Raw genomic sequence first — 21158 nt, forward strand, 5'->3', positions numbered from 1 at the left:
TACCAGACAATTAAAAGAGAGAGAACCTTATCAATAACTCTGACTAGCATTGCATGAAATATAATTATTGAATTTTTTGCCACTATGGTACTACTTAAATACACTCCCTGGGAGAAAGTATTTCTCCAATGCATTATGACTTACCAACATACTGTATTTGAATGGGTTTACTAGGCACCTTTTTGCCATCAATGTACTTTAAATTACCCACTGATTAGGATAATTGGTAAGGTACTGGCTACAATGTGGTTCAGTTTTGATAAAGTGCATCATATGCTAGCCACAGTAGTTTATAAACAAAATGTGATTTTATTGAGTGAACTCATCAAACTGCAATTTTCCTGAATAAACTATAAACAAATATAACTTAACACAATATATAAATCGAGGCACTAAGCTACAAGAAACAGAAAGAGACTGTTTCGACATTGGGCAATGTAAAAGCCTATGAATACTGAAAAACTGATTCATGCTAAAGCCAGCAGTGTTTCCTATCTGGCCAATTTATAATCAATTCTCAAGATTACTCTCCCTGACAAGCCACACACTAGAATGGATTACAGATCCATACTGAATGTACTACTACTACTTAGTTTTTCTAAGCTGCCTTGGAAGATCACAGAGCCCTAACATGTAGCCTAAAGATATTTTAAGCAAACAAAATTACAGCTTTGTTTACTGCGCCTATAATAAAATAATCTCTACTTGTTAGTTCTACTGGTTATTCTGCAATCAGCTTACATATCTCTCAGATACTGTAACACCAGATAAGAGATTTATTTTTGATTAGCTAGAAGTACATGACAGATTCACTATAGCTAAACCGGAAAAGCCACCACAGGAACAGGATAAATGTTCCCAAACTAAAGTGCATATATAAGTCTTCAAATATCAATGCCACAGCTTTTGCACAAACTTAAACAGAACAACACTATTATTTTCAATGAACTTCAAAGCATAATCAAAAGCTTTGAATGGACTTGGATAATGCTCCAGACATACTACCTCTGGTTTCTCGGGCAGGGGCTCGTTTTGCAGGATTTTCAGTGCTTTAGCAGCTGCGTCATGCTTAGCAGCCTGTCGTGTTCTACCTTTCCCATGAAACTGCTGACCCCCTATAGAAAGCTCTACTTGATAGAGCCACGGTCCTACAGGAAATGGATAGAAGTACCTAAAAACAGAAACATTTTACATTTCAGATTCCCAGTCCACATTGAATTTGAATTGAATTTATTAAATTTATATGCCGCCCTTCTCCCTAAGGACTCAGGGCGGCTCACAACAATGAAAAGTTTAAAAACATAAAATACAAAATTTAAAAAAGAATTAAACCATAAATGTAATAAATACATAACAATTAACCCAATAAAACCAAATTTAAAACTATAGTTAGTCCAGGCCTGATTGTTGGAACAACCACATCTTCAGGTCACGGTGGAAGGACTGAAGGTCAGGGTCCATCCGCAGCTCTGGAGGCAACTCATTCCAGAGGGTCGGAGCGCCCACAGAGAAGGCTCTCCCCCTGGGGGTCGCCAGCCGGCATTGCTTAGCCGACGGAACCCTGAGGAGGCCAACTCTGTGGGAACGAACCGGGCGATGGGAGGTTGACAATGGCAGCAGGTGGTCTCGCAAGTACCCCGGGCCTAAGCCATGTAGGGCTTTAAAGGTAATTACCAGCACCTTGAATCGCACCTGGAGGGCAACCGGAAGCCAATGCAGCTCGCGCAGGAGTGGTGTAACATGGGAGTATTGAGAAACTCCCATAAGCACCCGCATGCGGCCGCATTCTGCACCAGCTGAAGCCTCTGGGTGCACTTCAAGGGCAGCCCCATGTAGAGAGCATTGCTACTCTGCCAGGAAACAAAGTTTAAGAGCTTACAATAAAAGCCAATACTGAACCAAATGCACAATAGTTGGTCCTTACATATTTGAGTGACAGATTACAGCACACAGTTGTTTTATCAGATTAGCCAAACTGGTTCTCTTCAGGAACAAAAAGGAATGGCAGCTCATAGAATTCCCAGCCAGTTAGGACAAGGGAACTCTAAGAGCTGCCCCTTTGGATTCTTAATTTAACACTGTATAATTACAGAACTGTTTCCATATAAAGCCAGTCACACAAACAAAAACATCGTGAACCCAGCCCAAACATATTTTCTTCATGTCTTTAATACATTCCGGCTGATTCTGATGTAGAACCTGTGAATTCAGAAAAACATGGGTGACATCCATATAATTCCTTCAAAACTTGCATGCTAATATTGAATTTAGTGTGCACGTTTGTTTTCTATAGTAGAGAGAGGATGTGTTGCAAGGACCTATTGTCCCCACATGCTCCTTCAAGTCACCATAATGGAAAAATCAACTTCTGAAATTATAATCTGAAAAAACTGTACTGCTTGGCTCCAGAACTCATAATGTGATTTTAAAAAGGGAGAAATTATGAAACCAATGGGTGGTAATCATACTAAGACCATATTGCCTAACATTCAGGACTGTAATGTAGCCAACATCTGAGGGATCGCCTTTCCCTGGTTACGGGTCCCATGTATGAAAGGGGGCCATCTGACAGGGCCCAGGAGAGGAGCTTTTTCTACTGCAGGACCCACTCTTTGGAATATTATCCCCATCAGAGTTAGATGGACTCCATCCCTGCTGGCCTTCTGAAAGGCACTAAAGACATGGTTCTGTTAAAGTACCTGGGAATCCATTTTCTTTGTTTACTTATGTGTTTGATTTGCTTGCTGCCCATCTTGCTTCAAGGCAACTCTGGGTGGCATATAGACATTAAACTTACTAATGTAAACTTACTAACATTAAATTTTTCTAATAAATGCCCAGCACCCTCTTGTTAATTTGAATTATTTAAGCTTTATTTTTAATGCTATCATTTTTGCTGGAGCATTTATTCTAGTACATGGTAGAAATACCGAACAGTTTGTCTGAATAAACAGGAACAAGAGACAATATTCTGAACTGGTAAACAGATGGACAGGTATTTTTTTTAAAAAAGCTTAGGATTTTAAATGTGTTAAGCCAGATTTTAAATGTGTTAAGCTTTGGGCACCAGGGACCGGTTCCGTGAAGAGAAGTTTTTCCATGGACCAGAATGTGCATGGTTTTGTGTGCTGCCTGCATCCCAATGATGGGACTTCGCTTGTTTGTGCGGACCGATTGTTGGCATGTCGTGGCCTGGTACTGGTCCACAGACTGGGGGCTGCGGACCCCGGTGTTAAGCAGTTCTCACTGGAGAGAGAGCAAGCCTATTGCCCAGGACAAGAGGAGGCAGGCTTCAATGGGATATTATTCTTTTCAGAATACTGCAAAGCAGGAGGCTCTGTTCAACAATGTAACACATGCTTTGCCCACCAAGTACTGTTCATGAATAACAAGGAGAGCAGGGTTTTTTTGCCCATATTGTGTTATCTTAATATCTTTTGGCTCTCAGACTTTTTTTTTGCATTTCCTATCCAAAAAGGGAGGGGGAGGGAAAGCTATGTCAGCTCAATCATCAACCTATTATCATATTTATGTTTGGAAAGGTTGCACCATTATTTTGTGAAGGTAATTACAGTGCACTAGCAGTGACTATATTGTATGAATTAGAGTGTATTTCTATAACTTTCCATTAAGTATATATTTAATTAATTAATTCATGCATAAAGCTTGCTGTTTCTGGGAAGACCACTGGAATACAGTCATTTTGAAACGAGATGGGTGGCAAATACATTTTATAGTAAAAATTTTAAAAAAATTCTTCAAAAGCAAAACTGTTTTGGGTAATGCAGGATTTCACTACATAAAAGTGCTGAGGCATGACATACCGTGGGGGATAAGCACCGCCTCTCATATTGTAGTTGTAGGTGGACCTCATCTCTGTATAAGGATCTATAGGTTTGTACATAGGTTTCTTTCCCAGTTTCATACAAAGCGCATTCAGCTCCACTGTGGGGGTTACACTATCTAAAACAAAGATACAGCAAGTATTAAAAGTGAAACTCTTTAAAGTTTCATGCAATGCTGAGAACACTTAACCTGGGGAGGGGTTGGGGTAGGGGGAGAAGAAAAAGACTTCTATGCAAAATGACAGAGAGTAACTATATTGCAATTCTTACTGTAAATTTCCTGAGAAGGTACTCATTTTAATTAAAAATTGTTAATGGAAATGATATCTGAAGGCATTCTTTCTACAGCACATAGGTTGCTGGATATTTGCAAACAGTATTCAAATACAAGCATTTAATCAGAAAGTCTTAAGCTGCATGGTCGGGGGGGGGGAAAGTACAGCAGATATTGAAAGTTATATATTAGTAAGAAGGTTTGCATTACATATGCTTGATTAAATGAAAATGCTTTCTTCACTTCACTGAGAGTAAACACATACTGTATGCTACCTATAGCTTGCATTCAGCTTTGGCATAATAGCCAACCATTTCTTGTATGCATAGGACGATGTTTGCAAATCAAAATTTCACATAAACCTAAAGAGTAATAAATAGGCTTTTTCCAAGGACATTAGTGTTTTCCAAGGTACCGTATGTACTTTTGCTGCAGCCTAGTACATATTTCTGAAAACTCAAATGGAAGTGACACCTGGGAATGAATGAGACTGCAGCAAGAACAGAACATATAAATGAAGTTCTCTGATTAACAAATAAGATTTTAAAACCCACATTAAGAGACTCTCTGGATTATTTGCCCAGATTAAATACCAATGTTTTATTGTGAAAGAATTGTAGAATTACCAAAAAAAGCAAGCGTTCAAGGCTGAAGTTCTCATTTCAGAGATAAAACCAATAGATCATTAAAAAGCCCACCTATACAACAACTTTACAGCAAAGCATTAACAATATTTATCAAGCAATATGAAATATTTTAGGACAAAGGATTAAGAGTAAGGATGAACAGAGGCAGGCTTACATAAAAAAATGTTCAGTATTCTCAGAATATGTTCTGCTGGATTCTTCAAACAGTAATTTTTCTTATTTTATATCCCCAAAACTGTTTAAAGCAAAACAGGAAAAGAGAAAAAGAGCCAAACATGGAGGGAGACAACTGCAGAGTTAGCTAAAGATAAGATAGGCCATAATGGGCATGTAATTGCAATGAAAGAGGGGGGGAAATGGTTTTATCCTAGAGTCAGCGCCCCAAAATCCCAATCATCCCTGTAAATCTAAGGAAGCTTTCAAAAATCAATTGTTAAAGGAATATAAAGGTAGTCCTCACTTAATGACCACAATTGAGACTAGCATCGTTGCTAAATAACACAGTCTTTAAGCCAAACATCAATTGATCAAAATGTGTTTACAATGTCACATTAACTCTGCTTGTTGGAAAACCAGCTGTGAAGTGCACAAACTATGATCATGCGATCATGGGATGCTACAATGATTGTAAATGTTTGCTGGTTGCAAAGCACCTAAATGTTGATCACCTGACCATACAGATGTTATGACAGTCGTAAATGTGAGAAGTAGTCATAAAGTTGCTTTTTCATTGCTGCTGTAACTGAACAGTTGCTAAACAGTGCAGTAGTTTAGTGAAGTCTACTTGTATATGGTTGTTGTTGGGAAAATAGGAGACAAGGGTATTAGGTATATTTGTCTTACAGAAAAAATGCAGGACGAAATAACAATTTAATTCCTTTAACATGAAACCAAAAAGCCCACCACATCCCTAGAAGAGCTATTTGAATCTTAGCCCAAGTTTCCAAGATCAGCTACTTCATGTACTCAAGGAAAACAAAGACAATTTATGAACAACAAATTCTGCAGTCTTCTTCTAAATTTGGCATTATAACAAACATAATAGGCAAGGGAAACTATAAATGATCTAATTTTCAGGTTAGGTACATCACTGTTACTTGGTAAAATAACACATCATGCTATATACCCTTAATGATTCTGGCAACAGTGGGCTAGATTGAAAAGATTTATCAGGTTATTCAATCAAGCAAAATGTTCCTCTTAAAGCTCTTTTATGTTTTTGATATTTGTTGCTTGTGATTCAGATATGCACAGTCACATACGCTGACATGTAAATCTGAATTGGCCTGCAACTCTCAACATGGACTGGATCAAATTAAATAGAGGTCTGGTCATTATTTTTTTTCCTAAGAAAGAGTTTCTATCTATTTAAACAGACTTGAAAATTATCAGTGAATCTTAAAAGGTCATGAATGAGTTTGCTACTTTTTTGTTCAGTTCTAAAAGGATATTGCCTTGATTACATTTCAAAATAGGATCAAATAAGATACTGAATCATTCAGTGGAAGAAAGTTATACATTTGAATATTTGCATATTTGCAATTTTATAACTATTTTTATTTACTAGTACTTGCTGTTTAGAAAACCTATGTGGAAAAATATCATTTATACCACTCCAAATGTTCAGTTTTAAAATAAGATATCAGTCAGCATTTTTTTTAAAAAAAATATCTCTTTCTTTTAAAGAATAACTTAGGTAATATACATAAGTGTGCTGCAGCTGCCAAAAAAGCCAAAACAGTGCCAGGCGGCATTAACAGAGGGATAGAATCAAGATCGTGTGAAGTACTAATACCACTTTACAATGCTTTGGTAAGGCCACACCTGGAATACTGCATCCAGTTTTGGTCACCACGATGTAAAAAAGATGTCGAGACTCTAGAAAGGGTACAGAGAAGAGCAACAAAGATGATTGGGGGACTGGAGGCTAAAACATATAGGGAACGGTTGCTGGAATTGGGTATGTGTAGTTTAACGAAGAGAAGGGTGAGGGATGATATGATAGCAGTGTTCCAATATCTCAGGGGCTGCCACAAAGAAGAGGGAGTCAAGCTATTCTCCAAAGCACCTGAAAGCAGGACAAGAAGCAATGGATGGAAACTAACCAAGGAGAGAAGCAACCTAGAACTAAGGAGAAACTTCCTGACAGTTAGAACAATTAACCAGTGGAACAACCTGCCTCCAGAAGTGGTGAATGCTCCAACACTGGAAGTTTTAAAGAAGAGACTGGCCAGCCACTTGTCTGAAATGGTATAGGGTTTCCTGCCTGAGCAGGGGGTTGGACTAGATGACCTCCAAGGTCCCTTCCAACTTTTATTATTATTATTATTATTATTATTATTATTATTATTATTATTATTATTATTATTGTGTGATCTACTTATGGAGTTAAATGATAAATAAATCAATGGATAAAGAAGAATTCTCATTAACCGAATTTCACATTTGTAAATGAAAAATCATGTGATCATTTCAAAGTTGAATATTTATATCTGTCAAACGGGCAATTCATTTTCATATGAGTTCAGTTCTACCTAGCAATTACCACACTTTATTTTAATTTGTCATATACATTTATTTACCTGGAAGCTATGTCAGGATGCTTTTCATTGATTATAGCTCAGCTTTCAACACCATTCTGCCGAGCATCCTTATTGAAAAGCTTGAATTTTTCCCCCTTCATCTGCGATTGGATTAAAGACTTTCTAAGGGACCGGCTACAAACAGTGAGGGTCGGGTCTGTTTTATCCACACACCCCTGAAGCTTTGCATGGGCTCACCATAGGGCTGCATGCTTAGCCCCTACCTGTACTCATTGTATACATACGATTGTGTATCATCTGACCCATCTACTGCGATAATTAAGTTCGCAGATGATAGCACCATGGTGGGTCTTATTACAGGTGGAGATGAAACAGCGTACAGGGGGGAGGTACAAAAACTATCCTCATGGTGTCTAGCAAACAACTTGCACCTGAACATCGGCAAGACAAAGGAGATGGTGCTAGACTTCCAGAAGGAGAGGAACCTGCCCCACTTTACATCGGGGGGGGCTGTGTGGAGAGAGTTTCCTCCTTTAAATTCCTGGAAGTCTACCTCTGTGAAGATCTTACCTGGAAAGTCAATACAACCCAGGTGGCCAGAAAGGCCCAACAGAGACTCCACTTCCTCAGGATCTTGTGGAAGAACAGGGTAGAACAATGGCTAATGACCTTCTTTTACCGGTCTACTATAGAGAGCGTCCTCTCGCATTGTATTGTGGTTTGGTATGCTGGCCTGACAGCCGCGGATAGGAAACAATTACAGAGGGTGGTGAGCACAGCACAAAATATCGTGGGCTGTCCCCTGACACCACTGGATGACATCGCCAGGGCTCACTGCCTTGAAAGAGTGAGGAAAATTCTCAGGGATGACTCATACCCTGGTCGGTACCTCTTTACTCTACCATCTGGTAGGAGATACAGGAGTACAGCCAGCCGTACCAACAGGCTGAAGAACAGCTTCTATCCATGGGTTGTCAGGCTCTTGAATGGGAAATAACTTTATTTATGATTGACTTGTGAGGCTGGTGTGTTGTGCAATTAGTTCACATGGTGTAACAAGATGGTGGGTTTGTTGTCACTGTGAGTTGTGGGGGGCCACGAAGTGAGGCTCAGCCAATCTCAATGTATACATGATTGTACTTTGACAATAAAGGTTCATTCATTCTCGTACATCATTTAAGCCAAGTCATACTAAAATGCTAAATAAATAAATGGCAAGAATACTAGCTATATAATTTATATATCATTGAAATTTCTACCTTTCTTATGGCAGCAGCTCATACTGTACCTGGATTCTTTCCTTCATTGCGAGATGGGCGAGCTGTAGGTTTAGGAAATCTTGTCCCTTCCAAAGCTTTGGCAGCAGCTGCATGTTGAGCTTTCTTAATACTAGTTCCTTCAGCTTCCCAATGCTGGTCCCCAAGAGTCAGCTGCACTGTAAACACCTGTAAATGAGAAGTAAGCTTTAAAATCTCACTGCCTGAACACATAGTGTTCAAATATAAAAGCTAAAGGTTGTATCATCCATATATCATTAGTATAACACACTGATTATTTAAGTCTAAAGCTTAGGATTGCTGTATAGGATATGTATAAATTATTTAGCAAAACAAACTACTAGAGCAGTAGTTACTACAATATGTAATATTGGTGTTCTGATTCATTCACACTTTATTTCTATTTCATTACTAGAATTTCATATGAGGCCAAAGCATAATTGTTTACTCTAAGGTGGCTGGTTTTGAGAAAAGTCTATATCCACATTGTTCATTGAGCTGTATCAATGAAGAAGCTGTTTTTCTTTTTTAAAAGGTTAAAAGTTTATAAATAGGAATAATACAAGTACACAAAAAACTAGAAAAACAAGGTACACCATGAAATAAAGGTGGATAAACAAATCTGAAATATAAAAATAACATATTCCAGTGCAACATTCATGTATAGTATTATAAAATATTTATAACCATTTTCTAAATAAAGTCTATATGTCTAGGTTAAATTTTAAGCTAAAAACACTTGGTTAATGCAGTAGATATAATTCAAAAGGAAGAAAACCTATGGTTATCTAAGCATGCGATACTAGGTGGTTTTGAAAAAAGAGATAGAAAATTACAACAGTAATTAATTCTACTACATGTCCAATTTAATTTTTCAAATCATTCCATAACAATGTATTACCATGTTCCTCCCAAAATAAGATCGGGTCTTATATTATTTTTGCTCCAAAAGAGACATTATGTCTTATTTTCAGGTTCAGTCTTATTTTGGGGAAAATACAATATTAAATGCATCCGTCTGGCTATTTCAACTGGGACTTATTTTTGGGGTGGGGCTTAGATTACTAGCATCCTGAAAAATCATGCTAGGGCTTATTTTCCGGTTGGGTCTTATTTTCAAGGAAACATGGTACCTAGAAACCATTCTTGGATTACAATTTTACACATGAAATTGTGCCAATTCAAAATCGGAGCTTTCTTACAGAGTTTTATTTTAATTTGATTTATAATTTCCAGTATTGACTTAATATATTACGGTGGGATGTTTTTTAAAAACTAAACTGGTCTTGTAATAGTATTATTTATTGTTGTGATTTTCTATCACTTTTTTTTTAAAAAAAAAATCCCTAGGATCTCACACTAATATAGCTATACCACAGACTATATGTAAACTTTCTTTATGTCTTTTTCATGTACACACATAAACCCTCTTTGTTCAAGGGATCACCATTTTGTTAAATACATAACCATCATACAAACAATTTTACCTTCGAGTGAGCTGGACCCTGTTCACTCAAAAGCTTATATTCAGGCTGAATCTTGTTGAAACGGGCTAACTCATTCACAAGACACATGGGTGTTTTCTCTTTGGGGTTTGCCATGTTAGAAGAAACTGAAAAGCAGGATAAATTGTTACCTCAGTTTGTAATAATCCCTTCAATAAAACTGAAAACTATTTGGCCTCTTAGTGATATCATATAAACTTAAGAAAATGAAATGTGATATATATTGCATGAGCCTTCAGTTATTATAACATACTTTTATACAACATGCCAATTGCATTTGACTTCTTAAAAGTTAATGGATTCACTCTAGACAATTTAGATGTCGAGACAGAATTAAGCTTGAAAGCAATATTTAAGTTCAGCGAATATTGCTATTACAAATTCTGGCAACCGAATTACAACTAATTTGTTTGGAAAGAAAATAAGCTGCACATCTAAGCCTTGATTAGCGGCTGTATAATTTATATTTGATTGAAACATTATTACAATGTCATATTCATAATAGTAAACTCTGCTCTTAGAGCTGCTCTCACCCCAAGAATTCATTTGTCTTTACTATTATCTGCATTATTTCTTAATACTTTAAAAAGAAATCACAAAAATTTCAGTTCTCATCTTTCAGTCTTTCCCAATACTCCCTTTAAAAAGACAACTTTTTGAGTGCTTCACTCCAGGTAGAGTATTACTATTTTGTCACCTAATTTCATCCCTATTAGGAAATGATGATGATGATGATGATGATAATAATAATAATAGACCTTGGAGGTCATCTAGTCCAACCCCTGTACCATTTCAGACAAATAGCTGTCCAGTCTCTTCTTAAAAACTTCCAGTGTTGGAGCATTCACAGCTTCTGGAAGCAGGTTGTTCCATTGATTAATTGTTCTAATTTATGACAAGGCATAAATTTCAGAAAATAACAAGGTGATCCAAGTCACAAATGCACGATGTCTTTGTCCTCCAGTCTACAGTATTCTGAGATTAGAATCATATAACAGGAAACAGCTTAAAGGCTTCCTGATTTGCAGCTCTAATTGCAAGAAAGCTGGTAATGTACAGCAAGACTGGATTTTATCAAGGTTTTATCTCTTGCCTTTTAAACTAGGATTTAAACTGGGAACAATAAAACTAGGATTTATTAATTGTATTAAACTTTATCAAATAGACTACACAGAATCAATAATGTTAATTGTATGCAGTACCACTCTCATAGCTAGTGCGTACAATATTCAAATTTAACACATAATGGATACATTCAGCTATCTCTAAGCATGACTTTCAATTTTAATTTGGATGGGTTCCTCATAGTGACAAATGACCATTTATATCAGCCTAAATTACAAATTGTTAAACCCTTGTTTATTAAACACAATTGTCTGGATTTGCACAAGGGATTAAAGCCATGGTTTACAAACTATGTTGGCCAGGTTCACACACTGTACCAAGCTGAAATTAAAATGATTACATTCCTGCCTAGTGTAGCTAAACATTTGATTAAAATTTGAAAATGATTAATAAAATGTAACTACAGCTCTTAATATTTTCAGTCTAAATCATGATTTAGAACAGACATGTCAAACTCGCGACGTCATGTGACGTCGCGCAATGTATCGGGATGGTTTTGCCACTGCTGGCAATGGGGTGGGTGTGGCTTCCATGTGACGCATCCGGCCTGCGGGCCGGCAGTTTGACACCTCTGATTTAGAAGGTAGAGCCTTTATTATGACTGATTAAAGACAGCTGCAGGAATAAGTTAGCAATACATCTGGTCTTTTCCTTTCTCTTAAATCAAGCAGTTGGAGTCTGAGCAATAGAACAGGTTGGGGCAGGAGAAAATTATTCAGATTTCTAGATTTACTAATCTGCCCTTAGAAGCTGTGTTCGAGTTTAATGCTTAATGAAAACATTAAAGAAAAGAAAACAAACACCTAAAATAATTTGTCAGTTGCTAATAGAACCAACATGTGGATCAAAAATCTAATTCCCCGAAACAAGTATTCTTGCATATTTTACATACTAGACCAGTATACACTGCACCAAAAAAACCCCAGACTCACTGATAAATGGTGAAAATAGAAAACATTTATAAAGTGAAATTAGAAAAATGTTTAACATTTCTTTTGCAAACACTTGCTGTTTTCATACATTTCAATTACATGCAACACTTATAAGAATTTTATTTATTTAAAAATAGTCCACGAAAAGCATAACTTAAATTCAATGTTTTAAACTAAAGATTAATGTCAAAACATATCAAAAGATATCAAATATATTTTAAAGCTTACCTGCAGCAACACTAGTAGATGTAACAGATGCAGAGGGTAAAGCAGAATTTTGAATAGGTCTACCCGCATTTTCAGAGGGCAAAGAACTAGTGGGAGAAGGAATACTCAAAGGCTGTGCGAGAGATTGGTTCTTGTTTAGTATTTGGCTACTAGAAAGAGTAGCAGATGGATTCTGTATTTGAACTTGAGACATATTTATTTCCATCCAAACCTAATCAGTGCAGGTAAACTTGGCCTTGAATGCAGTTTTTTTTTCTGTATAAGTGCTTGAATTTGTACCTTTAAAAAGAAAAAAAAATATGCCAGTCAGATGCTTTTTCTTATTTTCTGATTAAATATACAGTTGAGAGGGCTGCCAACATAATAACAGAATTAATATGTTTTGGTTACAAGAAGCAACAAACCTATAGTTTTTAGCTAACCATTCTTGCTGGATAAATCAATAAATCAATTTACAGCTAGGCATCAAAACACATAAAAGAAGAGTAATAAAAATATATTAATGAGTTCTTAGAAGTAGTAGTTAAAATCTTTCAGTAGGCAAACTTTATAACCAATGATGCAATTTACTCCAGAAACACTGGATACTACTCACTTTAAGTGAGTCAGGTTTAACATACTGGGATATGTGAAATGTATAATCGTATTTGATAAACTCTTCCAATTTCCAGTGTCACAAATAAACATTTCTAATATCTATTATGGTTGGGTTTATTTACTTCAAAAAGAGTGTTTTAATAGAAAAGTTTCTATATTTCTTCAAAACTATAAAGCTGACCCATTTTCAGCTTTAGGAAATATAAATACTGCTGAAACATTGGGTGCTAATAGCATTTATTTATTTCCAAGTACTCTGCAGGCTGTCACAACTGATGCCAAATTTAGAATGAATGTGTCAAACAAAGTAATTTGCAAGCTATCTCTATTTCTCATTTAATTTTCTTGTTTTTATTTGTGTATCATTTGTGCTGTAACAAATTAAAGTTATACAGTAGCAAAAATAAAGACAAATAACAACAAGTATGCCAAGTTAAAAAAATAAATAAATCACAAGCACAGCATGTATTTTCTTACAGTTCTAGGTGTCACTATGGATACATTTCTCTTGACATCTGGCTGTAAACCAGGCAAAACTATTAAAGTCTTTACTATTTTTTCTTTGGACAAACAGAAAAAATATTTTGTAATGACTGAACTAGTCAGTTTTTCTATAAAAGAAAGAGTAGCACAAATTGTGAGTAAAATCATCTGCTGCATTTATTACAAACAGGCAGAAAGAGTTGTTATATGGAATGGTTTAAAATCTTCCTTAAAAATACAGGCATCTTCGTTTAATGACTTTTTAGTAATTGTTCAAAGTTATGACAGAGCTGAAAAAATAATTTTATGATCAGTCCTCACACTTATGACCACTGCAGCATTCACCAAAACCATGTGATTGAGATTTGGGTGCTTTGCAACTGGCAGATATTTACCACTGTTGCAGCATCTTGCATTTATATACCGTTCAGGCACTACATACATGGCTTCCGACAAGCTGAGTCAATGGTGAAGCCATCAATAAAATCACAAGTTGCAGTCACATCTCTTTAACCATGAAGATTTGCTTAACAACCATATGATGTCTTGTTTAACTACTGTGACACTTAATGATGGATTTTTGCTGATCCCAATTGTAGTTGTTAAGCAAAGACTACCTGTATTGTTGCTACTATAATAGAATGCATGAATGACCTTGGGTAAAGAAGGGAAGAGATGCTTCCCAGGAAACAATCAGACAATAGAGGTAGTGGCTTAAAGGTCACACACACACACACACACACACACACACACACAAACACACACACACACACAAAGAGGGGGGGAGGGGGAGAGAGAGAGACCTTCAGGAAGGATCTGCCTAATGGATCAAATAGGTAAAAGTAGTGGGGTGAAATGTGTGCCTTCAATCCTGCAAGTTTCTGTTAATGTAGTCTTATAATAAGGTAGAGTTCATCGTCATGCTTCCTGTCTAGTGTACTTGTGAGGGCTAACAGCCACCTCCAAAGAGTTTAGAGAGAAAAAAAGCCAATAAAAATAAGAATTCATCATAAATAATGGGGTTTTTTTTAAAGTCACCAAAGCAGGATTAGACACATTTCCTATAATTCAACAACATTCCTTTACCTTTGCTTTGACTACTAAAACTGGCCTCAAAGTACAGAAATATATTCTGAAATGGCTCATGTGAATATCTGATGCTTTATAGCTCTACTTTAAACTGCACATCTCCCCATTATATACATTAAAAATGCCACATATATGACAAATACATTGATGATCCTCAACTTATGACTATTCATTTTACCACTATTCAAAGTTATGATGGTGCTGAAAAAAAGTGACTTGCAACAGGTTCTTGCACTAATGTCCATTGCAGTCTCCCCGTAGTCACGTGATCCAAATTCAGATGCTTGGCAACTGGCATGTATTAAGAATGGTTGCATATTCCTGGGGACACATGATCACCCTCTGCAACCTTCCTGGGGGTTCAGAGAAGCAAAGTCAATGGTGAAGCTGGATCCACTTAACAACTGTGATTTGCTTAACGACTGTGATTTGTTTAATGATCATGGCAAAAAAGGACATAAAATTAGGCACAACTGGCTAGTCCAAAATAGGATGGCTTGTCTATTAATTTGGATAATAAATCTGTTTACAATTCACCTATGGTTTGGTTGCTACATTTGCTAACAGTCTGTTCCAGGTTCAATTTAAAGAGGTGGACACCACCTTTAAAGACCTATGTGGACTAAGATAACCTGCCTATATAGATTCAGTTTGCAACCATAAAAATGCCCCCAATCTCCTGGCTTTTAAGACGTTAAAACTGTATTTCATTGAGTGCGGATGAGAGTGGAGGATACTAGGGTAACCCTAGTCTTAATTAGCTTAGACTTATTAATGACTATTCCTCATTCATTTTATGCAATGTAAACTGCCCCAAATCTTTATTGGTCAATAAATAATCTATAAATACTTGAAATATTCAGAATATTCCACCACGCAGGCAGCATAAACAGATAGAAATAGAGACTAACTTAGATGATTTATATTATATTGTAAAGCCCTACAAATTAACTTGTATTACACAGAACATTTTAGAACTGTCCTGATAGTCAGGAGAGGGCAGAAGGTGGTTAGTTTCTGGTGTGCCACATACAAGGGCAATTCGGAAAAAAACTCCATTTGGTTATCAATGACAGATATTAATCTGTTATCAATCACAAATACATAACTTTTATTATGCACATTAGAAAACTACATTACATTATTTTTTGACATATCAAATTTTTCGGCGTATAAGATGACTTTTTAACCTATGAAAATCTTCCCAAAAGTCGGGGGTCGACTTATACGCCCAGTCATCTTATACGCCGGAAAATACGGGTACATAAATCAATTGAGCGCCCCCGTTCTTGCAAAGCAACTTCAAGCCTCCTTAGTCCAGTCCCCCCTCCAACGTGACCCTTCCTTCCCACCCCCAAGAGCCTCTAAGCCCCTTCCACTTGCAAATGCCAGACCCCAGGAGTGGCAGGAAGCCCCTCCCCCTCACCCAAGCGGCATCTGAGCATAAGCAGAGCACGCCCTGCTACCCACTATGTCTCCTGGCAGCCCGGACAGCGGTACTTGACGGCCTGGCGCCCCTCTCGCCTGCAGACCACGCAGCAGCCGTCACCAGCTGGCCTCGGCATGGCCACCCCAAGCCCGGCTCTCCAGCGTGTCTTCCGGGCCCGCCTGGCCGACCGCCTCCCAGGCGGGGCTTGGCTCCAGACGCGGCGGCTGCTCCGTCTGCAAATGCACTCTCAAAGCCGGATTGTGCTTGGCTTTGCAGGCTGCCGAAAGGTAGGGACTCAGAGTTCCTGCGGTGGTTACGGCTTCTGGCATGCTGTTTGCAGATTCTGGCCTGGAAGAACGCGTCGTGTGAACGCAGTTCTTGTGTGTATTCCAAAGGGTGGGTGGAAGGAAAAGCCCCTTTGGGCTTCAAAAGGGCGGCTTTGCACCATCTGCATCAGACGGGGGTGAATCGGGCTTGGGTTGCAGCCGGATTTAGCCAGAGGATAAAACATACAAAGAACAGTTGCTGGAATTGGGTATGTCTAGTCAAGGGGTAGGCAACCTTGGTTCTTTTATGGATTGTGGACTTCAACTCCCAGAATTCCTGAGCCAGGCAGGAATTCTGGGAGTTGAAGTCCACATAGCCGTGTTCCAATTATCTCAGGGGCTGCCCCAAAGAAGAGGGAGTCAAGCTATTCTCCAAAGCACCACAAGGCTGGACAAGAAGCAACGGAGGGAAACTAACCAAAGAGAGAAGCAACCTGGAACTAAGGAGAAACTTCCTGAGAGTGAGGACAATTAACCAGTGGAACAACCTGCCTCCAGAAGTGGTGAATGCTCCAGCACTGGAAGTTTTTAAGAAGAAACTGGACAGTCATTTATCTGAAATGGTATAGGGTTTCCGGCGTATAAGATGACATTTTAACCCATGAAAATCTTCTCAAAAGTCAGGGGTCGTCTTATAGGCCCAGTCATCTTATACGCCGGAAAATACGGTAATCACCATTCAAATTGAGGCACTTGTCATAATGTCTTACAAGGTTGAATTCCTTAGTAGTAGCTGCTCAGTGCAAATCTGGGCTGGGCTGGTGTGTGTGTGTGTGTGTGTGAGAGAGAGAGAGAGAGGCGGGGGGAGAGAGAGAGGGAGAGAGAGAGGGGGAGAGAGAGAGAGAGATCAAAAACATCCCAACGGAACTGCTTCAAATGTTCTTGGGTGCTTTCAGCAGTGTGCAGGCAAGCATTATCATGAACCAACATCACACCAGAAGTCAGCATGCCCCGACACTTGTTATGGATGGCTCATCTGAATTTTCGTAACGTTTCACAGTAGACTTCTGAACTGATGGTCAAACCATGCTCCATGAACTTCACTAGCAGGCTCCTTTGGCATCTTCACATTTGGTGGGATTTTCTATGGCACCACTTGGTTGGTTCATGATAATGCTCGCCAGCACACCGCAAGACGCACCCAAGAACTTTTGAAGCAGTTCCATTGGGATGTTTTTTATCATTCCCCCATAGCCCAGATTTGCCAAGTGACTACTACTAATTTCAAACCTTGTAAGACGTTATGACAAGTACCTCAATTTGAATGGCAATTATGCCAAAAAGTAATGTAATGTAGTTTTTAATGTGTATAATAAAAGTTCTGTATCTGTGAATGTCTGTCATTGATAACCAAACAGAGATTTATTTCTGAATTGCCCTTGTATGTATGCAGCACACCAGAAACTGACTCTTTCTCATCTTCTCCTGTCTTCCAGGTGCAGAAAGGTTTGTTTATAGTGGCAAAACTATAGTAATGTTTGTACTATATAATTTGGGAGGAAAAATATTATTAATTACATAAAGATGTGATAGTAGACTAGGGAGATCACTTTTAAAAACTGACAAAACAACATCACAAGTAACTCTTCCTTGATTTCCATCATAAATCTCCACATTGAGCCAATTTCTGACTTACAGAAAGAAAGAAATGACCAAGTAGTATTTCATTCATACTTTTTGTAGCAAGGATACAGCCCATTGCTTGCAGCTCTCTCCAGGAACCATGAAAGTAGAGACTTTGTATTTTCCATTTTAATTGAAATAAATCTACAAATAGTAAGTGTTCATGCGTAAGAGAGAGCAAAGTTGTCATGAAATACCACCTCAATTTATAGCTGCTTTTTATAAACTGAATTACACTAGTTGAATTTTCTATAAAATGAATACACACGTGCAATACTCTATTATGTCCTTTTCAGAAAATGTATATGCATTCCATTATCTCGACGCTATTTGATGTTTTTTATCAGACAATCTGTTTAGAATGACTCACTGGCACATTAGAAGCACTGAGTCACCTGAATATACCAAAATATAAAAACAGATCTTCTGCTGAAGGCTCACATCAATTTCCCTATTCAAATATCACTGTCAAAAATATATTCTTAAAATGTATCTTTATTCTTGCTTTTATATTTGACCTTCCCATATAATTTTTTTTAAAAAAAACATTTCATACAGATTTTGTCTGGCATTTCAATGGTCTATGAATAAGAGTTATGGAACTCCTTCAATTAACATTGATTTATGCATTAAATGAAAGTACTGTGACTGGAAGCAAAATTAGTGCTTAGATTTCAAAAACGAAATAGAATTGTGATCCCCCCATAGCTATTCTCAAGCACTATTGCCATAAAAAGTAGAAAGTCTAAGATTCAAAATGCTACTAAGCTGTCAAGAATGTGAAAAGCAAAAAACTGAGAGAAGAGATAATGAGTACATAAATGCAGTGGTGCTTGGAAGTTTGTGAATCATTTTAAACTGTCAATGTATCTGCATAAGTATTACTTAAAACATGATCTATTCTCCACACAAGTCCTAAAACTAGATAAAGAGAACTCAAGTTATACAAAATGTTATACTTGTTCATTGATTTATTGAGGAAAATGATCTAAAGCTACATATTTGAAATGGCAAATGAATATGAATCTCTAGGATTATCAGTTTTGAAATTAGTGTCAGTGGTTTCAAAAAATCAGATGTGAGTGTGTGGGGATCCAGTCTTATTTAGAGAATAGTATTCTGGTATTCACTATCAAAGTCCATTTTTCACCACTCAGATATGTATGGCTTGAACAAAGGAGGTGTCTGAAGAAAAAGAGATGCTTGTCAAGCTGGAAAGTGTTACAAAACTATTTCCACCAGTTCAAAGCAAGCAAAAGTCAAGCACATCATGTACAAATGAAGGCAATTTAATGCCATTTTGACTTTCCTTAGGAGTGATCAACCAACCAAGATCACACCAAGAGTAAGGTATGTAATACTCCGGGAGGTCACATAGAACTCCAGGGTAGTATGTAAGGAATTAAACTCTTGTATCTGCAAATGTCAAGTGTTTATGACAGCACCATTAGGAAAACACTGAACAATGGCAGTATTCATTTATCGCCCATCTCATCGCAAAGCAACTCAAAGAGAGTTGGAAAGAGAAAGCACAAAACCAGCAAATATGTTTTTGACTCACTGTTTAACTAACCTCTCCTTACAGGCAGTCATCAATTTATAACTGGTCATTTAATGACCTTCCAAACTTACAGTGGACTAAAAAAAAGTTACTTACAACCCATCATTGAAATTATGACTGCTGCAGTACTGTGTTTTCTGACATTTTTGCTGTTTTCCAGCAAAAAAAAACCCCACATGGACTCAAACTTATGACTATGTGATTTGTTTAACAACCACGTTCACCTAGCCACCATGTGATTTGCTTCACAAACATGGTACTCAATTAATGACACCATAAAAATTGAGTCCCGTGACATGGTAAGTTAACTTAGAAGCACAATGTACGACCAAAATTCAAGACTCAACTGTGGTCATAATTCAAAGACTACCTGTATCTATATCTAGGACTTGCAGTATGTAGAGAACAGTTTATGTCACATTTATACAGAAACACTGGACATGCATAGTTCACAAACCTTTAAGCAGCACTGTAATATACAAAGTAGAGCAGCCTGTATAAAGAAATCTAGGAACAAGATTTGCCTAGTGTTTTTTAAAAAAGGGTAGAGTGATAAATAGGGAATCGTGTGTCACCGGGGGCTATGCAGACAGGAAATCAGTTTCATAACTGAGCAAGCAAACTAAATTGTGGCACTGTTCACCAGTATTTAATTATTAGAACTGGCAAGGATTTAATAGGAAAAATTAGTAGATTATACGCCAAATACAAGTTTCCCATACCTTTTGGTGTTCCTGGGACAGTTTACTTTGGGTGTTAGTTCCAAGGAAAATATTTATATGATGGAAATTGCCTATAACAAAAGGAAAAGGACAGTTACAAATATGCTCTGTATGTTTTTCATACCATTTTATTTATTTAGCATATGGCATTTTTCTTTATAGTAATTTTGCACAGTATTTACATTACCTTATTCATCAATATTACCTGGAACAATGAAAAAAGGTACAATTTAATAAAATATTAATATTTTTCAGGATTTTATCTGAAATAAGCCATTATACTTCCAAAGACATATTCAATTATACCATATTTAACAATATCTGATGCCAGTTCTTTAGGATTAAGAAGCTATTTAAAAAGAAGAGAACACATTGTTTTGTTTTTATAATGCAAAAATTTCCCATGCAAATGTACTTAATTTGCTTTTGATTTTGGCAGCTTTGCCTTATCAACTATATCTTCTTAATATTATCTATAAAATTCATTTTCAATCCTGCATAAGTCAGCATTTAGACACACAATGATCTCTAAAATTCATATTATTCTTTAACTTGCAGAGATTTTATTTCTTCTAAAATTAGGAAAGCTTTGATTCTGAGTTCCACAGCTTCCTATCTACTCTTGTAAGAACTGTTCTGATTTTATGTTTTAATTTGTATTTAAGTAAAGGTGGGCAAAACATCTTGGAAGGGTAAATAATAAGCAACATGTATAGGAATAGGCATTGGACTTAAATGTGCAGCAGTAGACTAGCCAATGCATCTGTGGTGTGGATTCCTTCTGTGTCAAAATTGACATATATCAAGACTTCTAACGTAAGTTACATATACCTATAACTATGGTATGAACAACCCTGCATAAGATAGTCATTTAAAGGAAAACTGAATGCATTTTACAATGGTTCTATACAGTTGCTATTAAGATCCCTGCATTTTTAATACATTCACATTA

General features: G+C 37.1%; 1 protein-coding gene across 11 annotated transcripts in view; it reads right to left on the reverse strand.

Moving 5' to 3' along the window:
• Positions 1 to 21158, reverse strand: part of STAU1 (staufen double-stranded RNA binding protein 1) — a 41464-nt gene that overhangs the window by 13489 nt on the left and 6817 nt on the right. For 4 of the 11 annotated variants that reach the window (XM_083358628.1, XM_083358630.1, XM_083358629.1 and 1 more), the window contains exons 2-7: positions 20207 to 20277; positions 12377 to 12655; positions 10074 to 10198; positions 8598 to 8754; positions 3825 to 3963; positions 1006 to 1171 (exon numbers count right to left, since the gene is read on the reverse strand). In XM_083358628.1, the coding sequence (XP_083214754.1) occupies positions 1006 to 1171; positions 3825 to 3963; positions 8598 to 8754; positions 10074 to 10198; positions 12377 to 12581 (792 nt within the window). In that variant the 5' untranslated portion in view covers positions 12582 to 12655; positions 20207 to 20277. Of the gene's footprint in view, positions 1 to 1005; positions 1172 to 3824; positions 3964 to 8597; positions 8755 to 10073; positions 10199 to 12376; positions 12656 to 14723; positions 14899 to 17936; positions 18068 to 20206; positions 20278 to 20393; positions 20412 to 21158 lie in introns of all 11 variants that reach the window. The other 7 variants (XM_083358636.1, XM_083358631.1, XM_083358637.1 and 4 more) reach the window with 7 other exon arrangements.

Source organism: Vipera ursinii, assembly GCF_947247035.1.
Source record: "Vipera ursinii genome assembly, chromosome: 3".
Lineage (NCBI taxonomy): Eukaryota > Metazoa > Chordata > Lepidosauria > Squamata > Viperidae > Vipera > Vipera ursinii.